Source organism: Herpailurus yagouaroundi, unplaced genomic scaffold (genome assembly GCF_014898765.1).
Source record: "Herpailurus yagouaroundi ecotype Mexico unplaced genomic scaffold, PumYag 163, whole genome shotgun sequence".
NCBI classification, from domain to species: domain Eukaryota; kingdom Metazoa; phylum Chordata; class Mammalia; order Carnivora; family Felidae; genus Herpailurus; species Herpailurus yagouaroundi.
Window position 1 is genome coordinate 62,278,700 of NW_024412404.1, and position 19,487 is coordinate 62,298,186.

General features: G+C 51.9%; 1 protein-coding gene across 10 annotated transcripts in view; it reads right to left on the reverse strand.

Annotated features, from left to right (window-relative positions):
- CUNH10orf90 (chromosome unknown C10orf90 homolog) overlaps positions 1-19,487 on the reverse strand; it is a 264,377-nt gene that overhangs the window by 14,031 nt on the left and 230,859 nt on the right. For 8 of the 10 annotated variants that reach the window (XM_040486763.1, XM_040486756.1, XM_040486765.1 and 5 more), the window contains 3 exons: positions 9,626-9,916; positions 6,418-6,602; positions 3,981-4,158 (listed from right to left, as the gene is read on the reverse strand). The exons of 1 other annotated variant lie outside the window; for it this stretch is intronic. In XM_040486763.1, coding sequence (XP_040342697.1) covers positions 3,981-4,158; positions 6,418-6,602; positions 9,626-9,916 — 654 coding nt within the window. The remainder of the gene's footprint in view (positions 1-3,980; positions 4,159-6,417; positions 6,603-9,625; positions 9,917-19,487) is intronic. One more of the 10 variants, XM_040486757.1, reaches the window with a different exon arrangement.

Sequence of the window (19,487 nt, forward strand, 5' to 3'; positions counted from 1 at the left end):
AGCTGTCCACGAAAATCCCCGTCTACAAAGAGGGAGCCCCGATAACGCTCACACACGTGTGCACACACATGCACGTACACGCTTATCCCCGCTCTGAGGCCTCACAACTGCTCAGAATCCAAGGGTCAACAGGAAGCCGCATTGGGCGCGCCCAGAACCCCCCCCGGCCTTCGCCGTAATAGTCCCTGCAGGTCAGGCGCTTCCTGGGGCGGCCCCTGCCGGAGCAGGTGTCTTTCTGCCAACAAGAGCACCCACCCGCGCCTCTCTGGCCTGTCCTGGGCAGACCCCGCCGGGAGGCAGCGACCCCAGCTCAGAAAGCAAACCCGAGGGGCGCCTGGGTGGCGCAGTCGGTTGAGCGTCCGACTTCAGCCAGGTCACGATCTCGCGGTCCGTGAGTTCGAGCCCCGCGTCAGGCTCTGGGCTGATGGCTCAGAGCCTGGAGCCTGTTTCCCATTCTGTGTCTCCCTCTCTCTCTGCCCCTCCCCCGTTCATGCTCTGTCTCTCTCTGTCCCAAAAATAAATAAAATTAAAAAAAAAAAAAAGACCTGTTAACTAATTTCGCCTGTAAGAAAGGCATCTTCATTCATCTCACTTTTAGCATCTTGCCAGAGGACAGGCGGAAGGCAAGATGTGCAACGGAGACTCGTTTCATGGGGCTTAAACACTTCCTCTCACTTGCCCCAGCTCACACGAGGCTCTGGTTTCAGAACTTGTCTGATTTCACTGACCCAACACAAACAAACAGGAGCCTGAAGCTCTCATCGACACATAAATACCACAGGGACAGGCAGAACGGCCATAAAATCCATGCCCCAAAGTCCTGCCCACGGCATCCTAGCTGCTGGGGCGAGCTCAGAACTGGGGACTACAAAGGGTGCTTCGGTGATTTAAAGCTGTGGACTGGGTCTGATCACCTTTTATTATATATGATTTTAAAATGTTCATGTGAATATTTAAATATATTCATAAATGTATAGATTTAAAATTATAAATATATTTTGAATATTTGAATATTTAAATGATCTAAATATCCTTTCAAGATTTCATTTAGGGGCGCCTGGGTGGCTCAGTAGGCTGAGCGTCCAACTCTTGATTTCTGCTGAGGTCATGATCCCGGGGAATCTCGGGATCAAGCCCCACATTGGGCTCTGAGCTAAGCATGGAGCCTGCTTAAGACACATTCTCATTCTCTCTCTCTCTCTCTCTCTCTCTCTCTCTCTCTCCACCCCCCCTTCTGCCCTCTCCCTCACTCGATCTCTCTGTCTCTCTCTCTCTCTAAATGAAAAAGTACGTATATTTCATTTAATGTGACCTTGTAAGGAGACCTGCTTAGGGGAAAACACCACAGTTGGATACTGTAGTGGGTAGAATTACGTCTCCCCAAAAATATATGTTCAAATCTCACCCCCCACCCAGTCTGTGATTGTGACTTAACTCAGAAATAGGGTCTTTGCAGAAGTATGCAAGTGAAAATGAGGTCATACTGGATTAGGGTGCATCCTGATCCAGTGACTCATGTCTTTCTAAGATGAGGAAATGTGCATGCAAAGACACATAGACAAGGGGAGAAAGCCATGTGAAAATGGAGACAGAGAAAGCAGTGATGCATCTATAAGCCAAGGATTGCCAGAAGCCACCAGAAGCGAGGACAGGGGCATAGCCATGAATTCTCCCTCTGAGCCTCCAAAAAAACCCCAATCATTTTAGACACCTTAATTTTGGACTTTTGGCTTCCAGACTCTGAGAGATTAAATTCCTATTATTTTAGCCAACCAGCCTGTGGTCACTTTTTTAAAGGTTTTTTTTTTTTTTTTCAACGTTTTTTTTTTTTGGGACAGAGAGAGACAAAGCATGAACGGGGGAGGGGCAGAGAGAGAGGGAGACACGGAGTCGGAAACAGGCTCCAGGCTCTGAGCCATCAGCCTAGAGCCCGACGCGGGGCTCGAACTCACGGACCGCGAGATCGTGACCTGGCTGAAGTCGGACGCTTAACCGACTGCGCCACCCAGGCGCCCCTAGATGTTTATTTATTTTTGAGAGAGAGAGAGAGCACAAGCAAGGGAGGGGCAGAGAGAAGGGAGACTCAGAATCCCAAGCAGGCTCCAGGCTCTGAGCCGTCAGCACGGAGCCCGACGCGGGGCTCGAACTCACGAACCCTGAGATCATGACCTGAGCCGAAGTCGGATGCTTCACCAACTGAGCCGCCCAGGCGCCCCCGGCCTGTGGTCACTTCTTAAAGCAGCCCTAGGGATGACCAACAGGCATCTCCCTAATATTTGAGATGATGGTGGTTCTAGACCATTCGGCACCCACAGTGTGGCACAGCCAGTAGGTAGCTGGCCCCGAGGATGAGAACCCCAGCTCTACTGCTGCTGAACAGCCCCGCCCAGAAGAAGCTGCTGAGCGTCTCTGGCCTTCCATCTCTTCCTACGCAAAGGACGGGACTGATTAAAAAGGAAGCTGATCGGATGCCACCTTTTGTATGTGGTTCTGTTGGGCTCTACAGTGGCATTGCTCTATGTTTGTCGGCAACATATTTGTTAACTTAACCATTTTGAACAAGCAGGATCTTCAAAACTATCAAGGCCAGCCGGCCCGCACATCATGAGCACCCCCGTAGCCCTTCTCCAGACAAGGGGAGACGTCAAAGTCCCCGGGGCGGGGGGTGGGGGGCTCCCACTGGTGGCCGATGGCTGGTTCCTCGTAGTAACTTGAGAAGTCTGCACCGAACCTAGGTTTCTCTCTGTCGAGCCAGAGATTCTGGTCCCTGGGGGAACACGCCTAAATGCAGCCTGGATCTGCCAGGCAGCTTGAAAATGTGAGACACATGTTCAAAGAGGGGAACTTTCCGCACATTCATTTTGTCGACTTTTTTTTTTTTTTCTCTTTTTTTAAGCACACTGGGAAACAGCAGCAGGTGTTTTCCTGAATCCTCTGCCACAAGAAGGATGCATCCTTGCCTGGGTCTTAGGACCCGCAGTGCCCCGGGGGGATGAAGGAGATAGCCTGTCCATGGGGACTGCGGAGGTGAGCAGGAATTCTGGGATAACACCCTGTGTCCTCCGTTGCCCAGGCTCCCCTGAAGGATCTTGGTCATGTTTGCGAAGCTGCATTTTATTGAATATGGTTATTTCCCTAGAGGACTTTTATCCAGATTTATATGCATGATTTCACCTCCTGGGGGCCAGAACGTTTTCCTAGGAAGAAAGATCTTGTTCCTCTATCCAAAGGAATAAAATGGAGGTTTCCCCAGGCCTCCCGATTTTAAGATTTGAGTTGGCGGGCCATCAGTATGGGCTCCGATGTCTCCACTGTTGCCCTCAAGCCTTCCTGTTATTCTTGCTGGTTTAATAGTCTGTTTATAAGCTCCACGAAGGAAGGACCAAGTCTAGTCTGGCTCACTGTGCTATCCCCACCTCCCAGCATGGTGCCTGGCCCAGAGAAGATTCCGGAGAACCCCCCGTCTAATGAGCGTTCGAGTGCCGCCCCTCACGGGGCCAGCCTGACACTGGCTACACCGTGGGGGGGGAAAGCTGGCCATCCGCGCTCTGCGCTCACAGCAGGAAAGGGGGTTTCAGGATGACAAATGTTGATGTAGACAAGCTGGAGTCAACCTCTCACCCTGAGATCTGTTTTGCAATCTACAAAGGGCAAAGGGGATCTCTCGCAAATGTCTGTTAGGAGCCAAGAATTTGAACTTGCTACCCTGGCTGCTAGAGTTATGTGGCTTCCTTCCCAGCTGTAGTGGTAAATCTGTGTCCCAAGCCGGTTCTGCTGAATTCAGCACCCTGTATCAGCTCCCGCCACGGGCTGGCTCCCAGGGCAGGCTTCAGGACAACACGGAGGTTTGGATGTGCGGCACAAACCCGCGTCCTGTGCGTGTCAGGGGTATCACGTGCATCATCACCTTGGATGAAGGTCCTGGTCCTCCCAGACACCCCGTCCCACTGCCACCCCCCCCCAAGCCACCTGCAGCTTACCGCTGAGAGGGTGGGGAACCGTGAACTGCTTCTTGTCGGTGCGGACAGGAAAGAGACTCTGCTTCTGCGCTAGGTTCTCCTTCCGCTGGGCTCTTCTCTGCTGTATCATGTGTTCAAGCTTCCTCAGCCGTTCTTGTGAGCGAGAGATGAACTGGGGTTTACGGACCTCCAGCGCTTCCTAATTGCAGCGAGAGAACATCTTATTGTTAAGAGAAGGGACCCAGAACGGCAATATAGCCTTCTGATTTGTTCAAGAACCTGATCAAAAGTACAACACTCGGGGCGCGCCTGGGTGGCTCAGTTGGTTAAAGCACCTGACTTCGGCTCGGGTCATGATCTCACGGTTCGTAAGCCCAAGCCCCGCATCAGGCTCTGTGCTGACAGTGCAGAGCCCCCTTGGGATTCTTTCTCTCTCTCCCTCTCTCTCTCTGCCCCTTCCCTGCTCTCACTCTCTCGCTCAAAAATAAAGGTAATAAATAAACTTCTTTAAAAAAAAAAAAAAAGTACAATGCTCAAAGACCGATAGCCCCAGCGTGCGAGCACACCACAACTTTTTTCCGGGGCCTCGTGTAAAGACCATCACAGACGTGTTGATGGTATAGGGCCTGGTGGTCAGTCCTGGCCAGCGTCAAGCATGACTACCAACCGGCAGTGAGGTTGTGAGTGCAAGGGCATCCCTTCTCTCTGTCAACTCATTCGCTTTCCAACAGACCCAGACCTGAGGGCCCTAAACTCCAGATTCCATGCGTGGGGAAGGAATGAAGGAATTATGAGTCACTTGCTTCTGCTGGGGGTTGGAAACCTCAGGCACAGACCTAGATCATCCACCCAGCGTGAAATATGTGCCTGTTGAGCAGAAACAGTAATCTTGGCTAACGGGAACAGCATCTCCTTCCAGGAAGAAAATGTTGGCAAGGTATCTTTGCCTATGCAAGACGGCCCCGCAAGCTCCAGAGACGGGGTCAGCGTGCCCACGTTTCCAGCTCAGCCACATCCCTCACTGTCCTCCCACCTCCACGCGTGCGCTAAGCCACCTCCCCAGGTCTGCTGGAAGAGAGTGACCATCGCCACTGCATTCTGATGGTTTATGTGGCTTCACTGTGTCGGGGAATCCCCACATTGCTTCTGAAAGGCAGGGAATATATTCCCATTTGACAGATAGAAAACCTGAGGCTCACCGGCGGATCCCACGGTGACCCTCAGCTGAGAGACCCCTACGTTTTTCCCACGCTGCCTTTCGTGCTCTTAACTTGCTACTCCTTGATCACCTCGGTTCAGGTGGTTCCTGGGCCTGGAGCAACACGCCAGCCACGCCCGTCAGTCAGAGTTCCAGCCGCTGGGGCTCCCCGTTCACCCTGAGCATCGTGGCACTTCACAGACCGCCTCGTACAAGTGATTTGCACACACTGCTGGCCATGCTGGGCCATAAGCTCCTGGAGGGCGGGGGCCGTGTCTTACCCCCATCGTATCCCTTGCAGCCGCTACCCTGAGGTCTGCACATAGTAGGTTCTCAGCAAAGACCCTCGGGACATGCTGCCGTGTCTGACCCGTTCCTCTGCCCGACTCCTCCTCTGCCCAGGTTCCCGGGGGAGGGCAGCTCAGGTTCCATCTTTGTCATGGATGTGGCCCTGGCAGCTGTGCCCGGGAAGGAATCTTCTCAGCTGGTTGTTCTCTATGACGCACTGGGGCCTGCAGAGATAGCCCCTGGGGACAGCTTAGGGGCCCAGCGTGGCTGCTTTGGGGGCATCCAGAGTCTCCCGCCATGGACCTACCGAGGGCCCCAGGGGTGCAGGGACCAGCCGATGGCACCATGTCCACATCTGCAGGGAGGTTTATAACGTATCAAGTGCCTGCCTAGAAGGTGTGCCTCACTATGTGACACGCCGTTAACAGAGGCTTTGTCTTATTTGTGTGCCCTTCTCATGTTCATATCTCTAATTCTGAACTTTAAAAAAAGCATACATATTACGTCGACGACCACAACCCGAAAGAGACACCAAAGGAAAGCTTTCATATCCTTGAGCCTGTGGCCGTGTGATTTAGAGCAACCTCTTTAATCTTTCCAAAGCCGAATGTCCTTACATGCAGACGGGATTGTAGGGACCCCTGCTTCATGAGGGGTGCTGGAAAGATGCCCGCTCAGCATCACTCAGAACCGCTCAATAAACGCAGTCATTGCTGTGACCGTTGTCACTGTGGGTATTACGCAATCCTCACTCTAGCTCAGCGGAATAGGTATCGTTTCTCCATTACTCACACCGTGAAACGGAGGCCCAGAAAGGTTAGGGGACCTGGCCAGAGTCACAGAGCCATTATGAAGGGGTGGGGTCAAGGCTCCAGGGTCAGAAGCGGAAGTAAGATCGGGCCCCCCCACGCACTCCCCGGGGAAAGGTCTGCCCTTGGTGGGGATCAAGCCGGGGTGCACAGAAGGCCTTACCTGCAAGGTCAAGGAACCTGCAGGTGTTTGCTGATACTCAGAACAGTCTTCTGACAGGTCAGGGGTCTCTGGTCGCTCGGGGGGCGCTGGCTTGGGGGGCGCTGGCTCGGGGGGCGCTGGCTCAGGCTCCTCCCTCTTCCTGCACTCCTTTATTTTTACAACCAAGTCGCAGCACTTGTAATCTCCTGGGAGAGAAGATTGAGAATTCCATTTAGAGGGGCAGCAGGATTTTTGCCTGGCTTCTCGGTGCCATTAGACACAGAAGACAATTTCGAGAAGAGAGACACCAGTAGGTCACTAATGGGCCTCGTGAAGCTGACGAGATCGTGCCTCCCTAGACGCCCCCAGCTGCCCTGGTCACGGGGAGGAAGGTCTCTAGGCAGCCAGACTTCACGACCGGTTAATTACCCCATGGAGGTAGTCCCCTGGCTTCCAGGGTTCAAAATGCCTTTGTTCACAAGAAAAAGAAACTTTTCCACTCTGTGCTTCACATTAAGTGTGTACAATGATCACAGCTCAGTCGTTTGGGGGCAGCGTATTAATTTATCTTCTGTTTGCTACACTAATGATGTAAGTCGGAAAAGCGGTATTCAATTATTTATCCCTCCCCCTTCATTTGCCAGGGACTACCACTGGCTTCCCATTTATAATTGGAATTATCTCTCTCTCAGTGCTGGATCTGGCCACCTCCTCCGGCCCTTTCGACATCCTCCCTGTGGAAGAGGTCAGGGGAGGCCTTGATTCACAGGGCAGCCTCTGGCGTGGGGAAGGAGGGATTAACGTATGTTCACCGAGCTCTCACTGACCAAGGCCGCTGCCAGGGACACAACGCCCCTTCAGGCTCGTGCTAGCCCGCGCTTCCTGTGTGAGCTCCCCCACCCACGCCACACTGTCCCCATACACAGCCCCCCCCCCCAGACCTCCCCAATTCTGAAGCTCTGCGGCATCTTACTCGCTCCTCACCTGCATCCCCTCCTACGGCCACAGAGCCCCTTTGATTCTGCACCCAGTGACCTCCGACCTCCAGGCTGAGCCCCAAGCCTTTACGAAGGCCTCCTCTTTCCAAGGCAGGTTCCATCCCGCCAACTCTTGTGTTCCCGCAGCAAGAACATACTTCACACACGGGGGCAGCACGGGTGGCAGGATGGGGTCATGACAGCATGTTTTAACCCCACGAGCCGCTGACTTCCTCAAGGGCTAGACCGGGTCGTCTTCACCCTGTATCTCTCCCCGGGGGCAGCCCAGGTGCCCAGGAGGAGCTGGTTCTGTTGGGAGTGGAGAGGCAGCCATTGGGAGGCTCCCCGTGGCCACAGGAGGCATCTCCATGGGCCCTGGAATCTCTCATCGGAAGCCCCTGTGGCGTCCACCGTTCACGCCTGGATCCTCTCTGGCCTGGACCCGCTGTCCTCCCTCTACTCGAAATCCACCCGTTCCCTAAAACCCGCACGTCCTGCGGGCAGATCAGACTTCGGTAGCTGGCTCCTGGCGGGCATTCCACTTCCAACGATTGCCTTTGATTCTCGACCAACGACACACTACTTAGCAGCCCTCAAATCGTTCTCTCTCTTGCTCTTTCTGGAGGATTTCCTTGTTGCAGCCCCCTTCCTGCGTTAGGCCTCGCCGAGCAGCCTGGATACCCACCCCACCCCGTGGGAGGTAACTATGCCTTCCACCACGCCGTTGCCATTTCTGGCTGTGAACTTTCTTCTGGCTCACCCCGTCCACAGGGAAGCCACAGGGCCTTACGCCCATCCCCACCTGCACCCCACCCACCAGAACCAGCAACCCGAGGGTGGGCTGGGCAGGCCCATTTTCCTTCCAGAGAGCTCACCAGGGCGTTCTGTCTACGGTATCTTGAAAACCTTCTCCTCCCCAGGGACAGTCTCTGCTCCTCCCTGGCAGGGCCTCAGCGGCCCCAGCCTGGCCCTCTCCCTTCTGCCCCCCACCCACTGTCCAGGAGAGGGTCTCCTTCAGAGCGAATCTAATCAGATCTCTGCCCCTTCAAGGGCTTGGCCCCGCCCTCAGATCGCACTCCCTGGCTGGGCTTTGAGGACTTTCCAACTTGGGACTCACACTTGGCCCCTCCCCACTCCCCTGCACTCCGGGCCCCTGGACCCCAAATCGACCATGCTCTTTCCGGCAATCCTTGGCTTGTATGTGACTGGCCCTCAGTCTGCAATGCTCTTTACCCTTAAGTCTGATCTGTAAGCCTCTAATCAGCTTTCACGCCCCTGCTCAGAATCATCTTCCTTGAGGAAGAGGGCTCTGTCCAGGCCCTCCTGGGAGCACCTGTGCCCACCTGCAGCTTCCTGGAAGTTCTGCCACACATAGGTCTCCAACACTGGACTGACGGTGCTGGGAGGGCAGGGAGCACTGAGCACAGTGACTGGCACACAGTAGGTGCTTTAATAGATGCTTCTTTAATGCATTAGTGAAGAGCTAGGGATTAACTTGGCTCCCAAGTGATATTATTTTCTACCAATTACAAAACCCATTTTAACCTTCATATCCCAAAGCGATATAACCCAGTGGGTTTCCTTCCATCCTCCTCCATAGCTGTTCCGGAAAATCTCTAGTGATAGGAAATCTAAATTTTCCCACTGAAAACCGGGCACCACGGATCTCTTTAAGTCTATTCTATTCTATCCTTATATTCTTTTATATTTCAGTGCTCACGGCCACATGAGTAGGGGTCAGCCGCTTGGCCTTTAGAGAAGGGATGGCCTGGTTGGGATTCCAGGTTCCCTCATCTTCGCGAGGCTCACATTGGGAGTTACCTGGCCTCGTGCTTGTTGGGTGCCGGGCACATGGGGGGCCCGCACCCCTCAGACATCATCCTTGTTCGTCAGTCACAGGGGACCACGGGCAGCCTGGGGGACCTCAGAGCAGCCACATCAGCATCTCAACCCTTCCTTAGCTAAGCCTGGGAGGCTGCCCCACACCCGGGAGTGGCTCTCCTCCTTACTGACCTCACACACAGTAGGGCTGGAATGCCTGACCCACACGGGGCTGTCTTCTCCATGCTTAGGAGGGAGAACGCACCCACCACAGAAACCTGCTGGTTCTGCTTGTTCTCAACTCACATAGTGGAGAAGGGACAGCTTTGTACGGTGAGCTCGCATGAGCCAAGGCTCAGGAAGACGTCATACCATTTTCCACATGCATCTCAAGGAGGCATCGTCTCAACCCTACCTCCCTTGCTCCTTACCTTTGGGGAACTCTCTTTCTACCTGAACACCATTGTCTTCCTGTGGAGAGGTGCATACATCTTGTAAGGGGCAAAAAAACCCAGGAAAAAGGATTCTGGATTTCAGGACGCTTTGCTCTCGACGCTCTGAGGGCTCAGAGAAGTTGCTAGATTGACAGGTGTTGCTTGGAGAGCTACACCCCTCGGGAAGGAAATCTTTAACCAGCTTCTGTGCCACCGGGGGAGCAGACAAGGTTGTACGTGCTTCTCCTTGTTGCTTCTTGCTGCTTCCAGAAAATACTTTTGTTTCTACTAAAAATAAAATGAGAGCTGTGTTCAAAGCATCTGACGAGGGGCACCTGGGTGGCTCAGTCGGTTGAGCTTCTGACTCTTGATCTGAGGTCATGATCTCACGGTTTGTGGGATCGAGCCCCGCATCGGGCTCTACGCTAACAGCCCGGAGCCTGCTTGGGATTCTCTCTCCCTCTCTCTCTGCCCCTCCCCCACTTGCATGCGCGCATGCTCTCTCTCTCTCTCTTAAAATAAATGAATAAACTTAAAAAAAAATTTAAAAACCCACATCTGACAAGTGCACATCAAATGTATTGGCTTCTGCACACCTTTCTCTTCTGGAGACAGGGACATAGGCTGCAGTACTGCCTCGGGAGCCCTGGAGCCGCCGGTGGCCAAACGTGCGTGTGCTTTTGCGGGCACCTAGCACGTGACCACCATTCCGGGTAGGACTGCCCCCCAGCTCACTGAAAAGCTCAAGTATATACCCCAGCCTCACGCATTTGGTCTAAAGAGACTGCTCGCTAGTGCCCTTCAAAACTCAGATGTCTTTCTCTACAACAGGCACAAGAGTGGGTGTCAGTCCCCTGACTGTGGGGCCAGAGCACCTGGGTTCCAATCCTACCTCTCCTCCGGATAAGGTAGGTGGCCCCATCTATAAAATCGAGGTAATGCTATCATAAGGTATAACACTAAATATGATTTCATCTGTTTTCATAGTAAGTTCATCTATGTATGTTATGAACCACGCATTTATACAATTTACATAATTTTTATAACATATTATATGAATTAAAATCGAAATTAATTAAAATTAAATAAAATTCATTAAAATTAATTAAAATTGGGGTAATACAAAAAAATAATGATCCATGTAAGGTGTTTAGTGCGATACCTGATTACAGCCAGCACTTAACAAATGGTAGCTCCCATTATGACTATAGAAACAGTTATGTAGGTTGTGTACTATGGCAGGTACACAGATGGGAGGTAATTGATGAGGTCCCGGGGATACTTCTAATACGGCAGCGGATGGAAAATGTGTACAACATGGTGCTTGTTGCCACACCGTAACTCCAAAAGTCTGGAAATCACCTCATGCCCCTCAACAGGGGACCGCTGAATCCCCGTGCATCCGGCCTTCGTAGCAAGGGAAGAGAACAGGGTAAGTGCTCTTGTCTAGATGTGGAATGGTCTCAGAGATACACAATCAAGTGAACGAAGCAGAACGCAGGACGGTGCATCAGGCTGCCGCTCGTAAGAGCGTACATACTCAGGACATCCCTGGAAGGACCCAGGTGCTGGAAACCTTGGGAGAAGGCAGTGCAGAACCAGGAACAGCGAGTAGGGGGAGAGACTTTCTTTCCACCGTTTGCTTGGTTTGTACTCTTGGTTTTTAGTTTACTTTTTTGCTTTTGGAATACCCTATACATTTTTCAAAGGTATTCATCTTACATAAGGCAGTGACTCTTCCGTCAGGCACCAGCTCCTTGCTATGTGAATGCCCCCCAAGGGGCAGGGCCCCACCTGGGCGAGGGGGCCCCTGCTGCCAGTAACATGTGTCCAAACCTCCTTATGCACCAGGGAGGGAAAAAAAAAAAAGTTCTAGAAACCACTGGAGTAATAAGGACTCTTAGAAGGTTCTAGCAATATTTTCTCCAACGTCATACACAAAAAGGAAATAAGGCCATGACTACCTGGAACTCATTAGAACGGGGACCTCTCTTAAAACATCTCAGTTGTCTGTAATTCGTTCCAGCCCCTCGGTCCCCGAGTCCTGGTGTCCCTGGCAACGAGAAAAGGTTGAGCATGGTGATGCGGTGCAGGGCGGCGGGAAGAACACAGGGCACAGAGCGTCCCCTGCGTGTGCTCCCTGGCTCTGGCATCTGAGGCAAGAGAATCAACGGGGGATGAGGCCGGTTTTCCGTGTTCTCACAAACGGAAGGAAGTGAAGCACCCTCCTGGGTCCCAGCACATTGGACGTACTAAGAAAATGGCAGTTATCGTCGGTCCTGTCGTTTGGAGAAGACATATGGCCTCCTCTGGCAAAGGCTGGGCTTTTTGTAATTTGTGCAGAAAGTATCTTTCTGAATGTTGCCCATTCTGTTTAAGTATGAAATGTCATAAGCAAAGAGTCTCAAAATAGTTACTCCTTTCCACATTGCTTCCTTCCATGAGAAGCTCTCTTAAAGAACCAAGAACTAAATCAACGCTCAGCAGTGTGCTTCCCAATCTGCTCCTTTCATTCTGGCCCCCGGCTCTTTACGGGGGAACGACCTACCTACCCACCTATCAGTTACCTGTCTGTCTGGCTTAACGTAAATTCTTTTTATTTGTGTTTGAGAGACAGTGTGAATGGGGGCGGGGCAGAGAGAGAGGGAGACACAGAATCCGAAGCAGGCGCCAGGCTCCGAGCTGTCAGCACAGAGTCTGATGCGGGGCTCGAACCCACGAGGCTGGAGATCGTGACCTGAGCCAAAGTCGGGCACTTAACAGACTGAGCCCCCCAGTCGCCGCTAATGTAAATTCTTATGTGAACCATTCTGTGCAAGTCAGGTGGTCCACTCGTGACCTGAAAGAGTTAACGCAACTCCCAGAAAATAGAATGTAGTTGGTTTACTGGAGAAGAGAAAACTATGCAGCCAGAGAAGGACCCTCCTGACAACTTATTGATCAGATCTCTTTTTGTGGATTCTGAAAAGTACAATCAATCAGCAGCCATGAAATTGTCCTCCGGTGGGCCTTCACAAAGCAAGGAAGCACACGCCGTCTTTTTTCTGTCTTATGCCCTGAATGTGGGTTGGACTGAGAGCTCTCGATTCACGCCCCAAATTTTAAACTCTATCACCCCAGTGACGACCCACGCACTGCAGACTCTGCCTGTCTGAAGAGTCTTAAGAGAAGCATGAAGAAAGCAGCAGCCTCTGACAGGCATTTCTGTTTCTTGGACCCAAACTCAAAGCCTCCTTCCTGAGCCTGAATTTGGAAGAGCTCGGGTATCGTAGGTCCCCTTGAAATAGTAACGTTCCCTCTGTTCCCTTCCCTAAAATGCATTAGCCTGTGGGTTGATCTTCTATAGCTCAAGTATCCCACAAACTCAGCTATCCGGAACCGTGCCATGCTCTAGGAGGTGAACGGAAAGTAACCAAAGATCCCACCCAGCAGTCACCAAGTCTTGTCTAGGATTTGTCCAGCCGTGTCAGTATCCATAAACAATACATCTCCAATACCAATAGCAAGCTCAAGGCCGGCTGTTTTCAGGTTGTCGTAGCACCTGTTACTCAAAAGCTTCCAGGAACAGAGACATCAGCCGGCTGGCTTGGCCACAGCTTCCCCGAGAGCTAATGGGGCAGGATTCTGGGGAAGACAGAGCTAAGCCACGAATGAGTACGGAAGACAAGGGGCTGACCAGAGTCTGGGCAGTAGGCAGGGCTGGCCGGCAGGAAGAGGGCCAGGGGAGTGAGCTACTCTGGACTTTGTTTCTGCCCGCCCCCTGTGTCACTGTGGGCCCCAGGGGGAGCTACAGCAGGATGCCTCTCGGATGTGGGCTCTGAGCTGACCCAAGCACAGGGCAGGCAGGGGAGCGGGGGAGCCTCACGGACACACACGGCGTCACGGCCAACCGAGAGACGTGAATTTGGGCCACGGTAAGGGTGTCACCCGCCCACGCAGGTACACTAGCCCATCCTTAGTACAAAATGAAGAAAAGGTGTCCCTTCCCCAAGACGCTTTACCTCCACTGTCCAGAAAATATCACAATGAAGCAATTTGATAGAACAAGACACTCCACTGTTTCTTTCCAAATATTTAGGCAGTACATACTCTTTTATGCTCTTAGATGAGGCCCCATTGAGCCACTGGCCCCCTGTTGCATACAATCCTGTGACAACTGGGCTCACGACAGAAGCTAGAAAGTGGACAGTGGTGGCCAAGGAGAAGAACCAGTACAGCAGCCAGATTCTATCGGTGAATTGCAAAGGAAGAGTGAAAAGACACGAAAACACACAATGAGCCAGGGAAGATAGCTGTCCAGGGACCCCAAAGAGCCCAAGGCTGGTAAGTCACACACAGAATACGATTTAGAGTCCTTCATCTCCAAATTAGTTTAGATTTTGTCTGAGGTGTTTTGGGGTGGCAGGTGGAACCCAGATCCCAGCAAGGTCCTCTTGAAGGGTTACCTCTGCACCCATTTCTGCCTTCTTCAAACAGACTGAACCCGCCAATGAACCAAGGAGACATTTCTGGACAAAGCCGGCTTCCCTGAATCCGAGGCATGCATTTCCTCCCGTTTCGACGTTCCTGGTGGTGATATTTCTCCCCTCAAAAGTTGGACCGTATTACAAATGACTCGGTCCTAGAAATGGAGTAACTGAAGCTTGTGTGGATGTTTCTGGGTCACTGACATAAACATGAGTCTCTAAACTCAACGGCCGGGCGGGCCTGAGGGTCTCGTAAAGGACAATGTCATTTGCACTGTAGCCTGGGCCGCCCTCCCCCATCACCACCTTTTTAGAGCCCTTATGTCTGCATTTTAGGTACAGTGAACCGAGCTCACCTTCCTGCCTCACCTGGGGGCTCTCCTCCGGCAAACCCGTGAGGCTGCGGCTCACTGGAAATCAAAGAAGTGAGCTCAACAGGTCTGTGCGTCAATCAACTGGAAAGCCACTCTGAGAGGCACCGTGGGGTCCATCTCAGACTCTCCTCACTTTAAGGTAGGACTCTGCTGTCCCCAGTGTTGGCACGGGGACCCAGGGGGCTGCTGCTGAGGGGAACGACAAGGCATCCTCTGCATTGACGCATGCTAATTTTGGGACACAGAGACTGTTACAGAGAGAGGGAGGCAGTGCCTGTGGGACTCTCCAGCGAGTGCTTTGTTCCTTTCACGGGAGAGAGGAAACTTCCCCCTACGTCCAATTACAATGCGTAGAAGGGGAAATGAATGAAAGTCAAGTCACTTGCTGGCCCACAGAGACACTACCAAGGGAGAAAATAAAGAATGTTCTGCAATGAGCAAGGCTGGTGGATATTTTCTCATTTTTACGGGTCAAGGCTTCACCTTTTGGCTGCACGTTCAAGTGGCCATGGGTCTCTACGTGGTAGCCCGCATCCCACCCAATCCAGACTCGGGTTTCAAAATCAGCGAATAATTGTTTCTGCGAATTTCTGGTAAGTTTCTGTGGGGAGCCCTTGCAGCCCAGGAAGGAAGTCGGGAGGGGGAGGGCGAGGGCAGCAAATGCGATAAACAGCTCCCCCAGCGAGGGTGGGGGTGGAGACAGTCCACACGGCAGGAGCCCAGCCAGCGCTGCTGCCTTGGGGAAGAGAAAAGGGAAGGAAAAGGAGAGCCCAGGAGAACAGACAGCAACCTAAGACTCAGAGGGCAAGGGTGAAGGGCGTCCTGAGACAGCTGGGCCAGAGGAAACACACGAGGAGGAACGAGCCCTCTCCTTTGCCGGAAATGAGACTTCCTGCCAAGGCCAGCCCTTCCTAGACAGTCAACAGTCCCCTCTGCTGTACGCATCAAACATCAGAACCCTGTCTCTCCCTAAAGAAGTAGACAGAACGGGGCAAAGGGCCGCAACGGAGAAATGCAACTGACTCCTAAGCCGGAGGCAACAGGTCCCAACTATGACAAGAGCCTTCCCTTTTTGGAACATCCGCACACAGAGGGGGAGGGGAGAGCTGCTGTTACCTTGCGATGTCCATATGATGTCAGAACAAAATATGCCCTTGCAGGCATGTCTGAAGACCTCTGTATTCAGAAAAAAAAGGGCAAAACACAGTATATTCATTACGATTGTTCTAAGGTCAAGTTCCAAAATACCACGTGGGGAACTGTGCAGGCAACTCTCACCTACAGTGAAGGCTCAGATAATCGCTGCAGAGAGAAATGACTGATAGCCCCCCTCTCCCAGAGACTAGCTAGAAAGGACACCGGATACATAGAGCTGTTTTTCCAATTCTGTCATAATCCTAGAGGTCTTAAGGCTGATGACCAAAAGTCTCTCAGTACCTACAAAAAGTATCTGGAAGGCAGAAAGAAAACAGACATGTGCACACGTGCCTGCACACACGTACGTGTCTGTTATCTGTAACACACAGGTAACACATCGCAAGTGATGACCAAGAGACACAAGTCCCAGGTGATGATTCGACCACACCTTTCTACCCTACACTCAGGAAAGACAGCCCCAGGTTATTGGATTGTCCTTACTCTTTTATCCCAAAGCATGACTCTGGTTCCTGAAACACAGGTCAAGCACATTTTAAGCTTTTTCTTAAAACTTGAGGGGCGCCTGGGTGGCGCAGTCGGTTAAGCGTCCGGCTTCAGCCAGGTCACGATCTCGCGGTCCGTGAGTTCGAGCCCCGCGTCAGGCTCTGGGCTGACGGCTCAGAGCCTGGAGCCTGTTTCCGATTCTGTGTCTCCCTCTCTCTCTGCCCCTCCCCCGTTCATGCTCTGTCTCTCTCTGTCCCCAAAATAAATAAAAACGTTGAAAAAAAAAAGAAATTTAAAAAAAAAACTTGATGCTAAAGGTCCCCAAAGCAACCGTCTGGGAAGATAATTTTCTCACCAAGGCCCATTTCCTTTAAACAAGGCTTTTGCCAATTTACAAAAGCAACAAATGATCAAATTTGAAATATAGGAAAGCATATAAAAAATGAAAGTCACTGACAAGCTGTCACTCAAAAATGTTCACAGTGATTTTCTCTGGGAAGTGTGGCACATTTCTAGGGGAGAAATACACTTTTCCCTTTATTTCTTTCATTTCTATTATGGATCTCACTTATAACCAGACAGGATCACCCACTTCCACACCGGTGCTACATAAAAGTACAAGTTCATTCACACAGTGTCGTTTGGGGGTGCGTATGGCTGTCGATGCCCACTGTTTCTGTTTCGCTTGTTAATTCTGGCAGCCTTTCATCTCACTTCCCCCTCTTGCTTTTCTCAGGGGCTCTGACAATTACCAAGCAGATAATGCTGCGTGTTAAAAAATTGATTAGAAAAAAAAAAATCTGGCTGATCTGCCAGGTGCCAAAGGGAACCACAGAGGAGAATCTCAGTCAAGGCTCCTGCAGAGAAAATGCCTGCTGGGCGTGTGTGCGCTTGCGTGGGTGGGCGCATGTGTGCGTGTGCGCGGCGGGGCTGGGGGCTTCTAGGTCAGAGTCTCACCGCATCACCTCCATCCGGGTCTCGAGTACTCCAGGGAGGAGAAAGCAAGGTTTGTTTACAGTCTCTCCTGCTCTCCAGGAAAACGCCCGACCTCTTTCTCTTCAACAACCCTTCACTGAGCACCTGCTACATGCCAGGCACTGTTACAGGGCACTTGGGATGCGGCAGGGAAAACAACAAAATTCCTGCCCTCATGCCAAGGACCATCCGTGTCAGCCCCCCTCCTATAACCAATGACCGTCACCCTCCTCTTCCATAACCAGTGACATCACGTCCACTGCAGCCAGCCCTGTTACAACCACATTCCAAACCTGGAACGTATCTGCACCCAGAGTGCCCTGCTCTCTGACTGCATCCACTAACTCTCCCAGCTCACGGAGCACTGCTCCCTCCACACCTTTTATTCTTCGTTACCGAGACCTCAAGTCCCACCATCTCTGTGGCAGACATGGCTGGCTTCCTACCCAATCTCCATTTGGGTCTTTCTTCTTAGAGAACCCTCATTTTGTTCAAGATGGCAATGAGCCCAGCGAACACCACGATTTGGGTGTCATAGGCTACTGCTCTGGCCAGTGAGATACAAGCCGAGCTCCTTTGTGAGAACTCCTGTAAGGTCTCAAGAGGGGATGCTCAGCTGGCATTTACTGGGGATGTGGATGTGATGCCTGCAGCCCTGGCAGCTATCCTGTGAGCGTAATAATGAGGGTCAGAGCTGAAAGAAGGTAGAGCAGAGAACCAGAGGCCTGGGCTCCCGATGACATGGTCAGCCTGCCATACCTGCCCCAGACTGCCCACCTCTGGACTTCCTTTACCACAAAAATAAACCCTTACACTTTAAGCCACAGCTTTATGGACATCTAAGTCATCAAAGCTACACATGAGTCCCAAATGATACCACCCCCATCTCTCAAGTATGGGTCTGGAGTGGCTGGTGACATGCACATGAGCCACGTGGAAGTCTTGCTAAAACCCAGAATCTGGGGCCCGGCTCCAGGGTTTCCAACCCACCAAGCACAGAAATGTGCATTTCCGAGTTCACAGGTCATACTCAGGCGGCTCCCCCACGAACCACACTTTGAGAGCAACCAGATTAGGTCATACGGAAGTGAAACAAAAAAACACAAAAATTCGTATGGCTCAGCACCTTGCTGCTGAAAATGTGGTCAAGGAACTCCATCACTGCTGACACAGAACCTCCCACCCTGCCTCTAAACCTACTGAATCAGCATCTGCATTTGAATCGATTCTCAGGTGGGTGCAGCACAGTCACAAGCCGAGGGCCAGCCCCGTGGGCTCAGCCCATCGCTGTCCTCTGGAAGGCTGGGGGACACCTCACCTTGACATCTGCTTCATGGCCACCGAGGCTGGGAGAAAGGAGGGTGGGCAGTCCGCCCTGGCCCATCAGGAATTCTACTCACAGGCCCTCAAATCACTCAGATTTTCATCAGCCAAAGCATAACGTCCAAGTGGAAGGGCACGTGGTCCTGCCACGTGCCCATAAGAACAAGAATGTGAGAGGGGTGCCTGGGTGGCTCCGTCGGTGGGGCTTCCGACTTCGGCTCAGGTCATGATCTCACAGTTTGTGAGTTCCAACCCCGCGTCGGGCTCTGTTCTGACGGCTCAGAGCCTGGAGCCTGTTTCAGATTCTGTGTCTCCCTCTCTCTCTGCCCCTCCCCTGCTCACGCTCTGTCTCTCTCCGTCTCAAAAATAAATAAAACATTAAAAAAAAAAAAAAAAGAAAAAAGAACAAGAATGTGAAAGCACAGTCTTAAAAGACTCCCACAGTCGGCCTCCTGGTTTCCCGGCCTTTCCTACCCGCCTTCAACTATTCTCAGACCAGGGACTAAGGACATTTTAAAAGGCACAAGTACAGACGTAACCACCAGGACAAAGATACAAACCTTCTTAAATACTCCCCAAATATTATAAACCAAAGAGCCAAGAGTGTATCTGAGAAAGAAATACAGCAAATACAACAAAATGCAAATTACAAGATTAGGAAATTATGACGGAGATCCCATCAAACATCAGTCATATCAATAAATGCAGAAGGGTTCAACTCCTCTATTAAAGGAAAAAGACTTCCAACACAAAGACTTGAAAAATGGGAACTTTAGCAATGCCCAACAGAAGCACATGCAAACTCAACCTGCGGCCTAGAAACCCCCCCACTAGGAAACCGCTCTAGGGGGCTCATGAGACGGGTGTGCAGACTTCTCCTGTGTCATTGACCCATTCGCTCTTGTCTGATCGCGGCAAGCAGCCCAGGGCAGGCGGGACAGATCTCAGGGAATAACGGCCCTGCCATGGTAAGGACAGAGACATCGCTTGGATTCACATTTGGGCGGACCATGGGCAGATGCCCCGAACAACCAGATCCGACGCCAGCGCTGAGCTGAGGGTGCGATCACCTGTTCTGAG